This window comes from Seriola dumerili, unplaced genomic scaffold, assembly GCF_002260705.1.
Source record: "Seriola dumerili isolate Sdu_G_001 unplaced genomic scaffold, Sdu_1.0 BDQW01000068.1, whole genome shotgun sequence".
NCBI lineage: Eukaryota > Metazoa > Chordata > Actinopteri > Carangiformes > Carangidae > Seriola > Seriola dumerili.
In genome coordinates, this window is record NW_019174323.1 from 5,461,922 (window position 1) to 5,482,017 (window position 20,096).

The following is a 20,096-nucleotide window of genomic DNA, read 5'->3' on the forward strand; positions in this document are numbered from 1 at the left end:
TTTCATTTTAAATATAATGATAATTCTTTCAAACTTTTTGAAGAAAATTCCTATGAGATGGAAAGTGAAACTTGATTCCTGGCCTCCGTAATACAAATACTGAAACAGCATGACAGCAGAGGAGCTTCACCGACAGTAAGTGGATCTTGAGCTCAGAATCTTGTCAAAATAAAATCTAATGCAAACACATAATGGGCCAGCAGCACTACCAAGGACATGTTTTTCCTGCTCAACGAAACCGTGTTTTTCTAGTTTTTCAGGTAATGTCGTGAAAACTGCTGTGAACAAATCAAATACCCCTCCACCGGAAATTCGAAAGATTTTAGTGGGAAATTTGATGAACATCGCCAACAATTTACTGGTATTTTCGGGGGTTTACGCGAAGACGGAAGTAGATGAGGGTGAATCATCTCAACCAAGTGCGCGCACCACACCCACTGACTGAACAGATCACCACATGTTCCTACAACACTTTCATTAGCTGATACAATGTATCCGACAGGTGCCGTTATAACGCATCTCTCTGGTCCCCCCTTATGAAACATACAGCAATTTTTGAGACCCAATTTTGCGATAGTGATGTGTGTTTGTGTTACACTCAGGCTCCTGACGAGCTACCCAAAGGGTCTTTTCCTCCATACTGCAACAGTTCATCCGCGACAGGGAAAAGTTGTCTCACAAAAAGTGACACCACTGCGCATTAATGTGATGATTGGTGAAACTTTACATTAATATTACCGCTAATACAACTTTTCTGTTCAAAGCTGTGGAACATGCTTCACCCTGATTGGCTGTTTGACACGCATTTAAGATGAGCTCCGGTAAGTTACATAAACGTTTGTCATTCACAAAAAAAAAACATACGTAAATATCACGTGATCTAATCACGATCAATATTCCATGTGTTTGAGTTGTTTATGTTGGGATTTATACTCCTGAGTGATTGAATAGAGTAGAATCTGCAGTATAATAAGTTCCAGCTGCAATTTTCCTTCAGTTCCAAGGTCAGCCCACACGTGCGTCAAGCAATAAATAACACATACTGTACATTTATTCACAATCAGATTTTAGTATTCCACAGTATTATGAATTTGTACATATTTAGAACTGAAAGCAGAAGTGGAGTAATAGTGTAGTGGCAACTATTTTGGTTGCTGATTGGTCATTTCAGTCTTTTTTCAAGCAGAAATACGAAAACACTGTGGTTCCAGCTTCTCAACCGTGCGGTTTTGAGTCTGACTAGGTAGCAACAACTATTTTCAGTGTCAGTTGATCATGAGTCATAAGGCAATCAAAGTCAATCAAAAAAAATGCTCCACAGAGCCAGACAGGATGTCTCCACATGTCTTGCTTTGTTCGCCCAAAAGTCCAAACACCCAAAAATATTAAGTTTGCAATTATACAGGACAAAGAAAAACAGAGAGAGAATACTTGTTTTTTCTTCACAAATCTTGCTTGAAAAACGACTTCAATTAAATTTTTTGTGTCAGCTCTAGTGTGATGATTTTTTTTGTCATATGTGAGATAGTAAACTGAATATCTTTGTATTTTAGTCCGGTCAGACAAAACAGGCAGTGTGAACAGGGACTTAACTAATGATTATTTTCATTAACAATGAGAAGGTTGACTTGATTAATTATTTTGTACATAAAATGACAGTAAATCGTGACAAATGCTTGTTATAATTTCCCACAGACCAAGGTGATGCCTTCAGATCTCTTGTCTAAAATCCAAATACATTCAGTTTACTATCATGTACGAGAAAGAAAAGCATCAAATCCTTACATTTGAGACACAAGAAACAGGAAATATTTGACATTTTTGGAAAGTAACCATTGATTAATAAAGAAAGTGACACTGCTCTGTCACTATTTTGTCCCCACAGAGGTGTGTCCATTCTGCGGGAAAACATATAAAAGGCTGAAGAGTCACCTGCCACATTGCAAGGCAGCAGCGAAATCCAAAACGCCTCCGACCGAACGTCATGTCAGAAGGGATCAGACGACATCACCTTCTCAGCTGGTTGCAGGTTCCTCTGAACCAATGGCAGAGGGGACACTGTCAACGGCGGCAAGTCCGCAGTCAAAGGAGAGGACAAAGGTGTCTGCTGTGTCATCACCTGCAGCGCCTTTTAAGAGTGAGAACACATCGTCTTTGTCACAGCCGCTGTCCCCAAGTCCTACACCACTTCCACCGTCAACTAAGAAGAAGAAACAGAAGCTGTCCGAACAAATCAAGATGGCCACCACCACCTCCTCCCTCATCTCCTCCCCAGCCCTATCTCTGTCTCCCTCTCCCACCATCTCCAAACCAAAAAAGAAAAGTCTCCTCGCTCTGATAGAAGCTGCAAAGTCCGACCAAGTTACTAAGGGATCACTGGAAAGAAGCAGATCTGCCGCAGGAGGCCTGCCGTCAGGTTCAGATGCTCTAAAGTCAAGAACCACAGCACAGACGGAGACCAGCATTATTCCAGACAACGCCAGTTTTGCCCCTCCATCCACAGACACTAAACCCAAAGATGTCTCTAAAAAGAAGGTGTCAAAGACAAAGAGGGCTGTACAATCTCTTTCCACAACCAAAGACACTGACTCTCACTCTCTGGATTCTGAAATAAATGAAAGTGGCACAAGATCCCAAGGAAGAGACAACGTCTGGGTGGACAACAAAGAGGAAATGGAGGATTTATCTATGAGTAAGATGTTCTTAAAATCCGGAAGTGGTCACCAGGCCAAGATTATCATCCAGGATGTCAAAGCCACGTTAGGCCGAGCTAAAAGCACCACTCAGTCCAGCAAGGGGAGGATCCCGAGCCAGGCTGAAACTACTGACAACCTAAGCAGCAAAACCAGACTTGATACTAGTCTCAGTCCAGTAATGGCTCCAGCAGAGAAGCAAAAAGACGTTGTAAACTGCTTGGTAACAACTAAAACTCTGTCAGACCAGTTCCCCAGCGTCACTTCACCACATCTGGAGCTGCAGTCAGTTCAGAAAAAAAGTCAGAAGTCTAAACAAACGTCTTTAATCCCTCTGCAACATGACGGTTCCTCTCAGCCCAGACCAACCTTCCCCGCACCTCCCGTCCTCTCCGGCCATCTGTCGTCTCAATCTACACCTCTTCCACGTACAGTCGGCATGAATGAGGGGCTGAAGGTGGGTCATCCCATGACAGAACTCCTCTCAATATCACCATCACCCATTCAGCTTCCCAGTCATCTCACACGAGCTCCGCCGGCGAGGGTGGAGGCGGCGAGAGCTGCTCATGGGTTGAAGCTTGAGGACAGGAAACAAAACACTGCTCACAGTCGAACCGAAGGTCAGTACAGGAAAAGCTGACATCCAATGTATTATCCGATTCGTTATGTTGTTCAGAGCGGCAGTGACTGACAGAAAATTAAACTATTTTAATAAACAGTTGACCTTTTATTTTTCAAGCCAAAATGCCAAAGGTTTGATGGTTCCAGCTTCTCAGGTGTGATGATTCTCCTCATCTTAATTAAATATCTTGGGGTTTTGGGCTGTTCTTCAGACAAAACAAAACCTTTGAGGGCCGTTACCTTGGGCTCTACAAAATTGCGATGTGCATTTTTTTAAACTGTTTTCTGTTGTTTTATAGAACTAGAAAATAATTGGCAGATGAATCGATAATGAAAATAACCATTAGTGTCAGTCCTGATCTTGTTTACTTATTGATAAGATAGTTTAGTCATTTTAGATATTTTTATTCAGGCAAATTCAACAACATTGATCAGTTTAGAGAACTTTGGGCTCTTTAGTTACATTTTGAAAAAGCAGAAAAAAACATGTTTGTGTCCCTCAAAGTGAGAAGAGAGGAGAGCATTGTTTTTGTTTCAGTATCAAAAGGCAATCAGCGCTAGCATTGTAAAAAATTTCACTCGATACCCAGCTAGTGAAATGAAAGAGGATGTGTTTTGAGTGTGTGCTCATACGTCAGTGTGCTGATTCCTGGCAGGTGCCGTGTCACCGCGGAGTCTTGGACAGGTGAGACTGAGGGAGTTACCTGAGTGGCTGGCCTGCAAAACCCCCAGCCATCCAAGAGACGTAGTGGAAATGGTGCAAAGAGGTGAATATCAAGCGAATCTCACGCGAATATAAATATATGTATTACACTATATTTACCTGTAGGCCTCTTGTTTGGGAATTTCTGTTTGCCTCTATGCTTTTAACCCTCTGAGGTCGACGGATCTTTCTATCAATATCCTTGGGATAACAAAGTGTAGAAACATGGTTTTAATGTTGTTAGAATCTGCAGACCCTCCACTTTCTGTTTCATATTGTTGTGGGATTGTACATGACTCATAGCCACAGTATACCTAGAAGGCCTCAAAGCAGGCCTCTAAAATTTGGTTAAATTAGATTGATACACAACACTTTTTATTTTAGGCATTTATTATACATTTATCTACTATTATACTCACATGTTGCACTATTTTTATGAAACTAAGACTTTGGTAAACACATTTCAAGCACCAAAACAATTCATCCACATCAGTAAATGTTTGTTTTCACAGGAGATCTGAAGAATTTAGAAAAACTGGGCTTCAATTTTTTCGGCATTTGGGACAAATGAACTCTTTGCACAGTGTAAAGAGGGTCACAAAGGGGCCTCATTATAGTGATTATCTTATTTGCAAGTACCTTAAGAAATAAAGTGGCAATCGGGAAAATAGCCTCAGACCTCAGAGGGTCAAGGGAACTACCATCAGCTCTAAACTTCACAAATTCACACGTTAAATAGTGTTTAATCCATACCAACTTTGAAGTTTTACGGAGGGTTATTTCTTTGTAGGGAGACTTGATGAAATTCAAGCAAGTCAGTGCTCCCAGCCAAGCAACTCTCCATAAAACCATAAAAACAACCAACAACAAAGGAGATATGACATATTGTTAACATATCGTTCTGGGAGGTGAATTTTATTACCTTTGTGACTGTTTCTAGTCTTAATGCTAAGCTAACCAGCTGCTGTCAAATATTTACCACACAGTTACGTGATGATTCTTGATGTGTTGAGTGAAGAACCCTATTTCCAAGATGTCAAACTGTTCCCCTTGTGTCCTCAGTGACGTTTCGTGTGAAGCTTTACATGCATGTGTTCCCTCTCCTCCTCTTCTGTGCTCCCCGCAGGCTGGCACTGGTATTACAGGAGGTACATTGACGTGCGGAAAGGTGGTGTGGGTGGGCTGGGCATGCTGGTGGCAGGATACTGTGTGCTCAGCTACATCTGGAGTTACCCTCATATAAGTAAGTGAGTGGATCGCGTTCAGTATTGCTCCATGTAATGGATCTGGATTTAAGAGATGACTGAGCATGCTGCTGTTTTTTTTTTTTTGTTTGTTTTGTTTTGTTTTGTTCCCAGAGCGTGATCGCTGGAGGAAGTACCACTGAGGTCAAGGGAAGATGTGTGGACAAGTGAGACTGAATGTGGAAACAACAGCTGTGGCAGGAGGTTAGCTTTCAAGCTTCGTGAGCTTTAGAGGTGCTGGTAGGCAGATTGTTAGCTGCTCCCCCTGTTTCCAGTCTTTATGCTAAGCTAAGCTGACAGGCTGCAGATTTATATTTAACTGACAAACATGGGAGTGGTATCATCTAACTGTCTGCCAGAAAACGAATTTCCCAAACTGTCAAACCATCCCTTCAACCACCAGAGGAATTGTCATTGTGATACTGGTAGTTTCATCCTCATTTGACTTGCACCCGAAAAGGGCATCTGAAAGCCTGCGGGCATGACACGACACTGCAGGTTATGCAAATTAAGACATGTTTGAGTTTCATTTCACATTTATTTATTTATTTATTTTATTTAGCTTGCTATGTGCTATGTGTTTTAGTTTAGTTTAGGAAGGGAAATGTGAACAAGAAAGCTACTAAAATTACTTTTTAATTAATTTATCAAAATAGTTTCAGTTCCTGATGAGATATGTGTCCATGTGTTTAAGTGTGAGTCCCAGGAGCTCCACTAGGTGTCATTGTTGGGTTGTGTTAACAAAAACCAAAAGGGCTGGGCAGTACAATGTTTGCTATGCAGAGTTTTCTTAGCTCCTTTGTGCAGAGGCATCGGTGCTGGCTTCCATGAGAGGATTAAAGGGAACCAACAGTTTTTAACCAGATAAAATCTTTCTCTGGGAGCGCAGATGTAGAGAAACATGAAAAACATGCGAAACATCCCGACATCAGTATCCATGAAAAGATCCTATCTGTGGAGCAGAGGGAGCGCAAATCTGTTTTTCCTTGGAAATGTTTTCCCCCTGTCACATGATGTTATTATGCATGCTCAGGCTGTGTGTCTGTGTGTGAACACTCACAGAATGGTAATGGAGGGACACTGAAGGAGGTTCTCAGCCGGACTGGACCAGTTTGTTATTGTATTCTTTGTATTGTATGAATTTATTGTTGACTCTCCTTGCTGCTGTAGTGAACACACATTAGCTACAAATGAAGAAATGACAGTATTTTTGTAACGATTTTTCCTGACGCCGCTTCTTGGCCAACACAATAAAAAATAATTTCCATTTTCTCGTGTGTTTTTTTTTTTTAACATTCGTTTTTTTTTTCTCCATACAAAATTATAAATATTTTGTGTTTCACTTTTCAATTTTGTACAAAACAGCAAACTATACAAATCAAGTGAGACAAAAAAAAAAAACAACAACAGTGAGGCAGAAATGGAGGCAGAAACAACAAATCTGCACTGAAAGTAGGGGAGAAAAAGCACAGTATGTTCCTACCAGGCCCTCAGACACTGATATGCATCCAGATAACAATGTTTTACCAACACTGGACATGTCCCTACTTTGTGCAAGTCTAAAACGAAACTTCCTTGTGGATGCAAGTGCTAAAGAGGCACAAAATCTTGCAGCAACTGCTGCGATGGCCACTGGCACTCAAACACAAAAACAAGAAGAAGAAGAAGAAGAAGACGGATGTGTTCTCTATCACCCCATATAAAAGGCCTTCAGTTTGCTTCTGTAGCCTACAGGCAAGCATATTTCACAGACACGTTTATAAGAGAAAGGTGGCACTATCCAGAATCAACCCCGGGAGGATTTCACACATTTAACCTAAGCTTTGGTCCTGTGTTGGGTTTGGCTGAAATTGCCCGTTCTTTCTTACACTACAGTACAGATTTCTGTAGACTTTTACGCAAAAAAAAAAAAAAAAAGTTAATCAAAAAACAAACACATGGCCAATATTTAAGATTAATTATTTATCATAATGAAATATCAGAGTCAGTTAAGTTTTGGCTCTAAACACTAAAAGAAAACTGAAACATTCTCGAGACAAATCCAGCACCAAAGTCATGTTGGGAGCACGGCTTCAGAACAAACACTCCATCTTTTTCTTTTTTTTTTACTTTAACAGCCACAGAGCTGTTGTCACCAGCACAAAGAAATAAAGACCTGAGGGTGATTCTGGACATCACTTCACTCTCCTATTAATTTTGGTTGCGCTGCTGAGAGGGAAAACAGAGGATGTGTGAGAAATGCTTAAAAAAAAAAAAAAAAGGACTAGAAAGTGGGGAAAACATCTGGGGGTTATGAGCGAACACTTGAGAATCAAGTCAAGAGTATGGCAATCAAACCACAAAACTACATAGAAAACATAGTCGTAGACCAGTGTGTGCGTGTGCAGATTAACACACACACACCCTGATAGAAATGTCAAGGTAGTAAAGCATAGATAGACAGATATGATCAATATATAATTATATGCAGAAGGCAGACAAACGTACGTACAATCAATGACCCACCAAGGTCATTTCAACTAATGACGGCATCGTCATGTTCACACAAGGCCGGGGAACAACACGTCACAATGAACAAAACAGTCGTCTTTTTTCATGTCATTTCTAAAAATAAAAATAAAAAAAAAACATGAGGAAATAAAAATCTAAATAAAAAAAGATAAAACTATTGTAACATAATTATCTTCCTCAATCTGAGGATTTAGCTCCCCAGACACAAACACGCTGAAATGATAAAAAGTGGTTGAAGATCGAGATTTGTCTTTGTGTCTGTGTCGGGGCTTGCATACCTTTAAGGTACAAAAGAAAAAAATGCCAAAGAAATGTGTGACTTAAGCACGAGAAAAACAAGCACTGCTGAGTACAGTAACATTACTATATACGTCTATGTGTCTAGTCTGAATGGTTCCTAGTGTGAATTAAAAGGTTATCCTTGTTGCAGGCAGCTGAAAACAGGCAAATCAATTTTGGTTCTGTTCCGAATGTTCACATTCTGCTAGCCTAGCGCACACTGTGTAATCGACCTCATAGTCATATAGTTCCTGAAAAAAAAGCAACAGTATGTTTAGTGCAATTTGTCTATGTGAATGTGTCTCTACTGAGCTGACCATAAAGGAAATCTCCTCCTCTGAACCATGAATCTACAGAACACATTGTACAAAAGCAGGTATGTGTGTGTTTACTGTGTGTGTTTGTAATGCAGGAAGGAAAATGAGTGAATAGAGCTTCTTCATGTAAACACTTCAAAATAAAAACCTAGAATTAGGCACAGTCATCGTTTTGTCCCTCCCCCTCATCCTGGGTTTTTTCAGCATAGGTATTCAGGGGGTTATCAGCTGGCACAAAATATTAATTGTGTGTGTGTGTGTGTGTGTGTGTGTGTGTGTGTGTGTGTGTGTGTGTGTGTGTGTGTGTGTGTATGTGTGTGTGAAGAGAGGAACACTCTTATATTCAAGCTACTGAAGTCCCTACCCCTGTGAAATAATGTTAAAATAAACAAAATAATTTTCCATCTGTTAGTACATTGCATTGCACACATTCCCGGATCTTTATAGGTTATTATAAGTGCCTGTGTTCACCTTGACTCCTACAACATGTCTCAAAAATAAAAGAAAAAGGAAATATAAAAACAAATTAAATATACATGCTACATGGCCAGAGATGGTATCACAAAGATCATAGACCTGAAAGAAGAGTTAACCTCTCTTCACACAGGGTTTTGAGTGGGGTGTGGGGTGTAAAACAAATATTACAACAGGAGAGTTTGCCATTAAAAAAAAAACAAAAAAACATTCTCACACACACACACACACACACACACACACACACACACACAAAAGTCAAAACCATACACTAGGCATGATATGAAGCATCAGTCTTAACATTCCAAGATGCTGTTGACTGCCGCCTCTAGAGCAGAGTCCGTGTCAGGGTGGGGGGGTGAGGTGAGCCGAGGGGGGTACTGGGGCTGGATCGGGTGGGAGGACACGTGGTGAGACCCCTGGTAGTGCGTCTGTCCTCCGGACGCTGCTGTAAAAGATGGGGGGTTACCTGTTGGGGGATAACTGTTGGCAGCAGTGAGGCTGTTGTTGCTGGCGCTGCTGGGCCCGTAGCGTTGCTGGGACCTCTTCAGTTCCAGGACGCTCTTGTTTTCTTGTAAGTGTGGAGGGTGGAGTCTGTCTTCTGCACCTGCTCCTACAGCCCCGCCCCCTCCCGGATCTCCATACCCGGGCTGGGAGTCTGTCCTGTACGGTGGCTCTGTGGAGCCTCTGTCCGACTGATTCCAACTACAGCTGGACTGAGACGGGGAAGGGTCTTGGAAAAGTTTGGATTTCATCCCACAACAGAAGTCCTCCAAGAAGCTGTCTATAAAACAGAGAAGAAGAGTTTAAAAAAAAGTCTGTCTGTGAGCAGATTATTTTCTCTAAACTGCTTTACTCCTCCTTTTTTTTCTTTTCTTTACCTGGATCTACTAGTATCATGCGCTTGTCTTGTGTCAGGTTGCTGCGTTCCTCTTGGTTGAAGGTCCTGTCAATCATCACCATTTCTGACGATGGACTTGAACGCTGCAGGGGAGGAAGTGGAAACTTGTTAGCCTTGTGCATGTCATAACAGGGAACACATGTATGTATGCAACCATTAGCTCATGTATGTGCCTACCTCAGCTTCCACCATAAGTAGTCGTCTGTATTTGTTCACCATGGCCTGGCTTCTCTTCAGCACCTGAGTCGCAACCGCCTCAAATTCTTCATCCACTGTAAACAAAACCACACAAATCTTCTAAGTTAGCTCTCTGCCTTCCTTGCAGATTTGGCATCAAGCTAATAGATTGGAGGCTGTACCCTGTGAGAACTCATCCTGGCTGGGGGGAGTCCCCTGGAACACGTGGTAAGGGAGGAGTCTTTGCAGCGCATCGTTGATTGAAGCGAATTGACGTCGATCCGGGGTCTGAACTCCAGCATGATCCCTCGCCAACTGTTGTAAAATCCTATCGAGATGACAGGAAAAAAACAGGCAAACTGCTTCAGTGGCTGAATGACAAACCATACACACAAGTCAAGACTTGACATATGAAGAAATATGTAAATAATGTATGAACAGTATGTCAAAAATAAACTCACATTCCCTCTCTCGTGATTGGCGGAAGGGCAGGCCTCTTCTGTGCACTGACCTAGACAAAGCGCACATACCAAGGCTGTCATAACACCTCTCATATTGTCCCTAAACACTTATTCCAATGTAAAATGTTCACAGACATAAGTGTTAAACAAGTCATTCATGTACCTGAGAGTTTAGCGTTGAATCTTGTGTCACTGTTTTCATGGCTGAGAGAGATCAAACAAACAACAAAGCAACCACGTTAAGTCGAAATGCAGCAGACTACACTTAAACACATAACACACTGAAAAAATCTGTCTTGTTACCATGGATGTTGCTGAGCTGTGTCTGTTTGAGAGCAGGTGAAGAATTCTGAAAAATAAAAATGAAAGTCAGTCAGACAGCAGTTTTCAGGTAAGAGATACATGGAATGAATGAAATACCGAGTAGCTAGTGATAATACCTGTCTGTATTCTTGTTCCTGTGTTACTGTACCAGGTAAAGGGGACAGGGACGTGCAGTTCTGAGTTTGAGTCACTAGAAGGCGCTGCACAGGGCTAGCTGACACTTGGGCTTGACCGCCGATCCCCGCCGTCGCTGGGCCGACCAGGGTCAGCCGCCCAGGGGCGCAAGATGTCTGCACAGGGGCAGAGCTCGCACAAGAAACTCCTGTCCATGTTTGAGTTACACCCCCGCCAACCTGACTCCCACTGACTACTCCCTGATTCAAAATTAGCTGACCCCTCTGGGGTGCGGGAAAGTTCTGCCCGGCAACAATCTGCACCGCGTTCTGACTGGTGATTAGGGCGTTTGAGTTGGGGTCAGCGGGGCCGTTGTGGATGGTGCTGCCTGGAGTGAGCGCCAAAGAGGTGGGGAGCAAGAACTGTCCCGGTGGTATGTTTGTCTGGGCCTGCGCTTGTTGCTGCTCCAGGGGCGGCTGCACTACAATGGAGCCATTGGCTGTATATTGCCCCCCAGGAGTAGCAGTGTTAGCGTTTACTACATTAGCCATGGTGGTGGGAGTGGGCTGAAGACCAACACTATAGACAGTCTGAGCCCCAGCTTGAAGGGGTTTAGGTTGGATAGGTCTGACAAGAGTCTGGGTCCCTCCCGGGCCTCTCTGGATAATGATATTTTGAAGAGGGATGTTTTTGAAAGGTAAGCCAACTTGGCCTACCTGCCCTTGAGTAGGAGCAAACACCTGCCCCCCAGTTGTGGGCCCTGGCGCAGCTACAGGGGCCCCTGGCCTCAACACAATCTGAGGAGTTCTCTCCAAGCTGCTCAGAGTCATCACGCCCCCACCTGCCCCAAAGGAGCCCAACACCTGGATGTGCTGGGCAGAGCCATTGGGCAGCTGGGACACTCCTTGCAGGAACTGGCCTGTGGGGAACGCAGCTGTCGCTGTGGTGACCACACCCACTCCCCCTCCATAACCCCCAGAGACCAGCTGGGAAGGGAAGGGAACGGGAGCCTGTACTAGTGTGGGAGCGGGCTGGGAGTCCAATAAGGCCTCCTGGGCCAGCGTCTGCTCCGTGATGTCGGCCTCCAGGAGAGACTTCTGTAGGATGTCAAAGGGCTGGTCCTCCCCGCCGAGGTCCACCCCTCCAGGGGAGTTCCCAGTCCCCAATTCATCCTCGATAAATGAAAGGCTGCTGGAGAGCTGGAGGCCTGCCCCGGCTGAATCATCGCCGAATTCACCCATTGAAGAAGAGCCATCCTTGAGGCCAGAGTTGGAGCCAGCCTAAAAGAGGCATTTAGAAAAAATCAGAGGAAAGTGAGAAAGTGTTTGCATGTGAAAGACTGCTTTCTCTAAATGCCAGTGTCTTACGTGACGCTTTTAAGGGCCTTTACGAAAACGGAAACTATACCTTGAACCTTTTTTTTAATCATTTTTGTTTCCTACCAAATTAACATCTAGTAGTGTATTTCCCTTGATTAGGAACAAGTGGGTCCATATCGTTAGATATTTGTTCAGCAACAGCTAGAGCTGAAACGATTAGTCGTTTGACAACAAATTTATCAGCAACTATTTGATAAATGATTACTCCTTAAAATTGTTTTTTAAGCAAAAATTCAAAAAATTGACTAATTCCAGCTTCTAAACTATGGATACTCGCTGCTTTTCTCAGTCTTCTTTGATAGCAAATTTAATATCTTTGGATTTTGCAACACAGACTGGACAAAACCAGACGTTTGAAAACTTAAACAACTTTCTTTGGCTTTTCAAACTGTTAAATAGATCACCTCCACACTAAATAATTCATAACAATGACATTAGTACTCAAATCCAACTAAAAGCCTGAGAAAATGCTCTGCACTAAGACCCTAATCCATCATCTGTAACTAAATCTGTAATCATACACTAAAATCTGCTTATGTTTTGGTTGGATCAAGGTAATCACAGGTGTACTTACCGTGTCACTGGCAAAGAAGGATCCATCCGACCCATAAGCTGCGTTTGTCACATCATCCTCCTCAATCTGCAAAAACAGAATAGATCGAGTTAAACGGAGATTGGGTGGACTCTTTCTATGCATTAAAATGAAGCATCTATTCAGAAAAACTTTGAATGCAGTAAGAGTGACTTACAGACTTGCTGTTGCTGCCATGGAGATAGTCATTCAACGCATCCACATCTCTGAAAGGGGTGGGGAAGAGACTTTTAATGGTCGAGGAACAAACCTAAAGCACCTCTAATATAACATAAATTTATCTTCACTAGTGTGTGGTATAAAAAATTGCTTTACTCAGTCAGATTACAGTGACAAATAATGTTTAACAATAAATCTCTTGTAGTATTTGTTTATTAACTTCCCTAAGTCAACAAAAGGGTGAGGTAAACTTGTTGGTAGTTGTGGCTTTGATTTCAAAGAGGAACCTTGATATATTGGTTGATGATTCAAATGAAATGTAAGCTCAAATATAAAAATGTGTAACCACACTGCCATCACTACCTGATGACAACAAATATCTATGCATCCATTCATACTTTCTTCAAATAATATATGCCAATAATTTAAATGGCAGTTTTATTAAGGGATTTTTACCCTAAAATATCCAGAAGACGGCGATCGTCCTCATCATCCATGACACCTGAAAGATTATGGAGGGACACGGGTACAGAATAAGGCAAGTGAGGAGATGGTAGAAGTCTCATATGAACTACAGATGAAATAAATCATGTTTAAATCTACAAGGACCAAGGGCTAATAGCTTCATTGATCAATGGAGTAAATGTAAATGTATTATGTTGGCAGTAAGGATATCTCACTCACAGATTTCCAGCAGGAAGCATGGATTCAGTCATTTAACACCCTTTGTTTCCTGTAACAGGCTGGGCTGCAGGGTGAGAGACTGCATTTAGTAAGATTATAAAATTATAGGTGCAATATACAAGGTGTGGGAGTATTGTAGAGTGAGGCAGGTGAGACAGAAAGACAGATGGGTGTGTGAAACGGGAGTGCAGAGTAAGAGGTGGACAAATATGTTATTCAGTGCTACGGGAGATCAGTGTATAAGTAAGGGCAGGATGGCCTTCATCCCCTCCTACAGATACTTGTCTCTGACACACAAACTCCCACCCATTACACTCCTCTGCTGTCCCACATTGGTTGTCTTTCGTGCCTGCACCGAGTGAAAATGGCCATTTGAGTGTAAAACTCCACCCTGCTCCATTTATACCTTGAATGGTTGTTTTGAGTTCCTACATTGAAAGAGGTGTTGGCTTTATTATGTGTCAGCCAGCAAAAGTATGCAGCTATCTTGGTGCTACTATTAACAGGGAAACAATTTGAGACAGTGAGCATGAATATGATCCAGCAGAATAATGGCCTGTGAGTGTTTGGACATCTAACAAGTTCATTTGTCTGTTTTAATTTTGATAAACTGTATTTAAGCAATGTATGAGAGAATGTGTGCCAGAAAACTCTAAACTCCTTTTGTGACTAACCCAGTATTTGAATGAAATGGTGTTTAAATTACATGGTTGTGTTGTACTTCGTCAAAGTCAAGGGGAAATGTAGGCTTTGTGTTCATGAGTCTGTGGAAAACGTTACAACTGCAATGCTACAAAATGGCTGTTACCATGCCATAGGCTGTCTTTACAGCTGAGCCACGTTCAGCCTCCATCTTTGACTCGGTGAGAACAAAGAACGACAGGGCTGCAGAACTAAATAAGCAGTTTGAACCGACTGCGTTGTGACTTATATATACAAAGAAACCTGCTAAAAGCTAATTATATTACAGAGAAACGTTATTTAAAAGTATCCATACCAAATAGACTACAACTAAATCTTCTCGTCAGACTGGAAACGCTTCTTCGTCCTTCAAAAAACGGACACAATGCTAAAAACAAATGTGAAAGGAAGCCATGTCCAAACTAAAACAATGGGGAACCAAACGTTTACCATAGAAACATTTTATTTCACAAAACGCTCCAAATGTAGGTTGTTTAGATATAAAAAATTAAAAAATAAAAACAAAATAACACCACTTTTTCTCTATAATCCAAGAGTCATTAAACCGCCAAAAACTCAACCGTTAATTCCTACATGTAAACATTAAAGTCGATAATTGAACGTTTCATGTTCTGAATTCTAACGTTAGCAGCGATAAGAAAAAAACGACCAGGGCAGAGCTTAAGTGCACATACTGACAAAAACGAGCCTTTTGTGGCAATTCAAAACACTGGATTTGCAGCCCTCATCTCAAACTTTAATCAGGTTGTCAAAATAAAGCCATGTTTTCCAACAGTATGAACATTTTGTAAAATTTAGAGCTCAAAATCCGTTGTCTTCGAAATCCGCCCTAGCATGCATGCTTCGACGCCAACCAAGCTAGCCCGTGTAGTCCTGACACTGTGGCTGTGGTATCGCCGTCGGTTTAGAAAGTCAGCTAATGTACAGCTTGCAAGTTTTATTTCCAAAAATAGACTGAATCGACAGAATGATAATCGCATTCAAGCAGCACAAAACGCCCGTCGTCCAGCCTGTGGCTGGTCGTCGCTGACGTGCTCTTTCTTTCTCTGCTGGGGAGGCTTTCATTTGTCCTCTATGTGGCTCATCTGCCAGCATGAAAAACGTCACATTTGTCTCGATATGCCGAACCGACGCGTTTTAATCGGAGGATTTTGTAGCAGCCCGTATTCTGGTCGGGAAGCTCTCCACGCAGGGCGCTCCGTAACATTTTAACGATAAACATCGGCCTGTTCTGGTTAGCTAGCCGCGATGTCGACGACGCCTATTTTGAAAACGTCGGCTAGAATCCGTCGAAAATGCTAAAGGACTAAACAGTGTCGAGCCTTAAAAATTTATCCCGCTTAGCATAACATAAAGACGACTGAAAGAGGCAAACCCTTTACTCCTGTCTCACTCCGCTTGAAACCCAATATCTCCATTTGGCAACTTTTAATTTGCTCCCCCCTCCTTCTCCTCCTCCTCCTTCTCCCTCTCCCACTCATATATTTTTCTCACTGTCCCTGTTCTGTCTCGGATAGATTTTTCTCTCCGCTCAAACTCTCTACCCTCCCTGAAGGAAGGGAGGAAGGAGGTTGTGTGTGTTTTTTCCTTGAAATTTTTATCACAAAATTATAATACACTCAAAGGGAAACTCACCGTCATGAAAAAGCAGTGCCTTGTCAACGGGGTTTCCTCGCCATCACCGCACGGGTTGTTGGGGTAGTGCACAGAGCAAGGCAACCCACATCACCAGTCCACACCGGTATCATACCACTGTAAATTTGAATAAGAATTATACAAACAACGACAAGTAATTAATAAACACAATTTTTTTTATATTAATATCAATATGATAATAGTTCCATTGCCACCGTAAATAGCAGATAAATGTTTTTAGACTTAATTATTACCAACAGTAGAGGGCGGACCTCTGATGTGTGTGCCACACCTTGACGTTGCTCAGGTATGACCATAGTTACTGTAAATGAAAGTGATACCTAGTTACTACTGATCCACTCGTTCTCAAAAGTTTAAGATGATAGAGTATTCAGTTTTGCTGTTGTTTGAAAGGTGTGTGTGTGTGTGTGTGTGTGTGTGTGTGTGTGTGTGTGTGTGTGTGTGTGTCTGTGTCTGTGTCTGTGTGTGTTCATTTCTTTACTGTTTTTAAAATTTCAACACATTGAATTTTTTGTCAGATTTTGTAAATAAAATAAAATAAAAAAATACAATATCTATTTTGTACTACCTACAAATGGGCATGTTGATGGTTTGAGAGAGACTGTGGCAGTAGAAATGTCATTCATAATCAATTTATTAAAGCCATGCAGTGGAGGAAGTATCCAGAAGTACTAATAGCTCAATGTAAAAATACTCCATTAAGTAAAGGTCCTGCATTGACAGTGTTACATGAGGGAAAGTATTTAAGTATAATCAGGTAAAAAATGTACTTAAAGTAAGAACTCATTGCAGAAAAACTTGTGACTGATACATATAGTTTATTATTACTCATGCTTTCTAATGCAGCTAAGTTTCAGCTTAGTGTAACGCAAGACAAGGAAAAGCCGCAAATCCTCACTTTTGATGAGCTGGGATGATTAAATATTTGGCATTTTTGTATGGAAAATGACATAAAATGATTAATCACTCATTAAAGTAGTCAAATATAAATAGTCCAAATAAAACAGATATTTTCAGTTATGATTTTATATATTGTCAGGTAGTTGAATCTTTCACAACGTATCATATTTTAATAGCTCCTCGTATGTTTTGTATGTAAAAGTCTTCAGTTATAAAGTAATTATTGCTATCAGATAAAGATGGGGTAGAAGTGCAAAGTAGCTTGAAATGGAAATATTCTTCACACATTCTTTCTACTTAACATTTTTAGAGTTAATGAATGAATTTATTTATTTATTTATAATTTTTCTGTTATTAATTTACAGTCATTGTCCAAATGATTTCTTGCCACACAGCCTCCGGTACAGTAGGTGGCGCTGCGCAACAACATTGGTCCTCAATAATTAAAGAAGAAGGAAAAGAGCCGTCATCGCTTCCGCAACAACCGTTAGTGCAACAACATGGATGTTACAGCTGAAATTAGTCAGGAGGATGGGTTTGCTGGTGAAAGCGGTGCCGCCAAGATAAAAGAGCGACTTGAGAAACGGAATCAGGCCAGAATAGAGGATGCCGAGCGGCGTAAAGAAGAGAAAGAGAGCCAGTCTGTCGCCGAGGAGAAGGACGAGTTTTTCTCCAAGACTTTCAGCAGGGAGCGGGTGTGTATCGAGGAGCTGCTGTCCAGCTGCTCCGGAGCTGACCGAGCCGTGGTGACTCAGAGGCTGGAGGAGGCGACGGTCAAAACCGTGCAGCTCCAAAAGTTTCTGAATGACAGTGTGTTGTTTCTGACGCAGTACGAGCTGAGACAATCCCAGGCAGCTCTCCAGAAACTCCAGGCATCCCTTGCGGAGACCAGAGAGACGGCTCTGCCCAAGAAGAAGTTTGCCTTTCGAGCTCGCACTAAAGCTGCAGATAAAGTCTCTGCACCAGTGTCAGACACAGCTCAAGCTGATGTTGCCACATCTGCACCTGCATCTGGTGAAGTGGATGGAGCTGCAGCGTCAGAGCAGTGTGGCTTCTCCAACATGGACAATGAGTTTCTGACCAAAACATCTGAGGAGATCCAGAAAAGAGACGTGCTCTTGACTCACCTGTCCAACTGCAAGGTCCGTCTGGTCGGTTCCCCCAGCACATTGCACCTGAAGCACATCGACAGCTGTGAGATCCTGTGTGGGCCGGTGTCTAGTTCTGTATTTGTTGATCATTGCAGAAACAGTACGCTGAGCTTCCCCTGTCAGCAGCTGCGGACCCACAACACCAAAGACACACAGGTGTATCTGCATGTCACCAGCCGAGCCATCATAGAGGACTGTCATGGAGTGAGTTTCGCCCCGTTTTCCTGGTCTTATCCCACTCTGGAAGAGGACTTTAGTGTGTCTGGCTTAGACAAGGACCGGAACAACTGGACTCAGGTGGATGATTTCAACTGGCTCGCTGCAGGAACACCTTCCCCCAACTGGACTGTCATCCCAGAACCAGACAGGAAAACCAACTGGGATCCTTAACTTTTAAAGCCTTTATTTGTCAAATTAACACCTGTCAAACCAAATGACATGTTGACAGCCTGAATACACATACGTAGTCTTGTCCATAATCTTGAATTTAAGTTGGTTTAATGAATTTTCTTTGAAGTGGCTGTTCTTTTTTTGTATTTAATAAAACTAATAACAGAGACAAAATGTAACATACGTAGCCCACACACACAAATACACACACTCAAAAAGGCAGAGAACAAAGCGTAAATAAATGCATCATATTCTCTATCTCAGCGCTACAAAAATGACATTTTTGATCCTTAACCGTGTCTGAAGCATGTGTCTAAACACAAGTTTAATTGAGAATACTCTGCACTGGTTGTCATATGCTGCTACTTGTCCATACGGCTACAAAAAAAGGGCACTTTGTATGATAAGGTTTAAGCTACATTAATACATTTAAATAAAAATCCTCCTGTCTTATCAGCCTGAATAACTGTGGGGCTTTAGTACTTAGGAGCATCACATCTCCCCTGAGGCAGAGCATCCACACTCTTGCCGAAATTAAACTCCAAGCTTTTATTCTTCTGCTCATGATTACACTAGTTCACACAGAGAAAGCTGCTCTCCAACATTAGATTTCATTTTTATTATTCTGTGATATTCAAAAAATTCAAATCAGCCATATTGGAATAGTTAACTAGTGTGAAATTACAGGCTTTCTGGTAGAGCCAAGTTGATATTACTTTATTCCAGAGATATATGTATAATGTAGTGTGTTCGTAACCATTTATTAAAACTGTACTAAAATATTTCTGTGTTTTTCAAGCCTTTTCATTAAAAATTGCCACTTTTTAGATAACGCAGTAATACTGCTACCATGTGGTTATAGATAGAGACTGTAAGTTGGATTTGTTTATTATGTCTATGTGGTGTTAAGGAAAAGAAAGGAAGAAAAGAATGTGGATAGTTTGTTGGACAGGAACTTTGTGGTCCACACTGAAGAAATTTGGCTGTACCACACAACTGAAACAACACAAAAGAAGCAATTGAAGACAGGCATCAACAAAAAAAACTAATTTAATAATTTTAAAGAGTTACAAAGAATCATTAGAAATACAGAACAGTGAGGGGTTGGCTGTAAGATACAGTGAAAGAGGCATAAGGAGGCTCAGCAGTCAGTATTTTAATTGCATTTGGAAGGAAACACAATGGTACAACTGTTGCAGTAAGCGACACTGCACCTCTCATGTCCAGTCACAGTGGAGTTTGAAGGAGTCAGAATGGAAGCCGTTCAGGCACAGGCCTAGCTTTGGTCAGCACAAGTATCTGGCTCATGTTTGTGCAGACACTGTTGATTATAACTGCCAGGATAGAAAGTGATAATAAGTTAATTAAAGAGAGAGAGAGCGTAATTCACTTAAATTAATTAGCTTGCAAGATGACGTTTTCTACAACTATCCTTTGTCCATATTTATTAATGTGTGACCACATGTTTTAATCATCCAGTTTTAAGCTTTTTTGTGTGGTTATAATTTTATTATTCACATAAAGAGTCATACTAGAGGGGATGACAGATTTCTGTGAATGGGTTACTGGGGCTTTCTCAACTGAGTCAATTTGCTCCACTGTGAAGACATCCGGTTTGTGCTGAACTTGAGGACCTCTACCTGTGAGTGAGTACGCGCCATTAT

The 20,096-nt window shown here is 41.7% G+C and overlaps 3 protein-coding genes across 4 annotated transcripts; 2 read left to right on the top strand and 1 right to left on the bottom strand.

Moving 5' to 3' along the window:
• Nucleotides 1-694: 694 nt before the first annotated feature.
• LOC111219675 (uncharacterized protein C17orf80 homolog) lies at nt 695-7,521 on the top strand. 2 transcript variants are annotated; one of them, XM_022742392.1, is made up of 5 exons: nt 695-821; nt 1,886-3,313; nt 3,971-4,081; nt 5,144-5,264; nt 5,376-7,521. In XM_022742392.1, the coding sequence occupies exons 1-5, from the start codon at nt 812-814 to the stop codon at nt 5,380-5,382; spliced, it is 1,677 nt and encodes a 558-aa protein (XP_022598113.1). In that variant the 5' UTR covers nt 695-811; the 3' UTR covers nt 5,383-7,521. The 2 variants fall into 2 exon arrangements, with proteins under 2 accessions (XP_022598113.1, XP_022598112.1); XM_022742391.1 differs by having other exon boundaries at nt 5,144-5,260.
• Nucleotides 7,522-9,138: 1,617 nt separating this feature from the next.
• Nucleotides 9,139-14,679, bottom strand: LOC111219593 (BRD4-interacting chromatin-remodeling complex-associated protein-like). The gene is made up of 13 exons (XM_022742311.1): nt 14,631-14,679; nt 13,634-13,697; nt 13,406-13,451; nt 12,948-12,996; nt 12,773-12,838; nt 10,822-12,099; nt 10,685-10,730; nt 10,545-10,585; nt 10,382-10,431; nt 10,103-10,248; nt 9,921-10,015; nt 9,724-9,826; nt 9,139-9,626 (listed from the first exon to the last, which is right to left on the bottom strand). Exons 3-13 carry the CDS (start codon nt 13,444-13,446, stop codon nt 9,139-9,141), a joined length of 2,403 nt encoding a protein of 800 aa, XP_022598032.1. The 5' UTR covers nt 13,447-13,451; nt 13,634-13,697; nt 14,631-14,679.
• Nucleotides 14,105-19,214, top strand: tbcc (tubulin folding cofactor C). The gene is made up of 2 exons (XM_022742393.1): nt 14,105-14,191; nt 17,287-19,214. Exon 2 carries the CDS (start codon nt 17,392-17,394, stop codon nt 18,430-18,432), a length of 1,041 nt encoding a protein of 346 aa, XP_022598114.1. The 5' UTR covers nt 14,105-14,191; nt 17,287-17,391; the 3' UTR covers nt 18,433-19,214.
• Nucleotides 19,215-20,096: the final 882 nt, after the last annotated feature.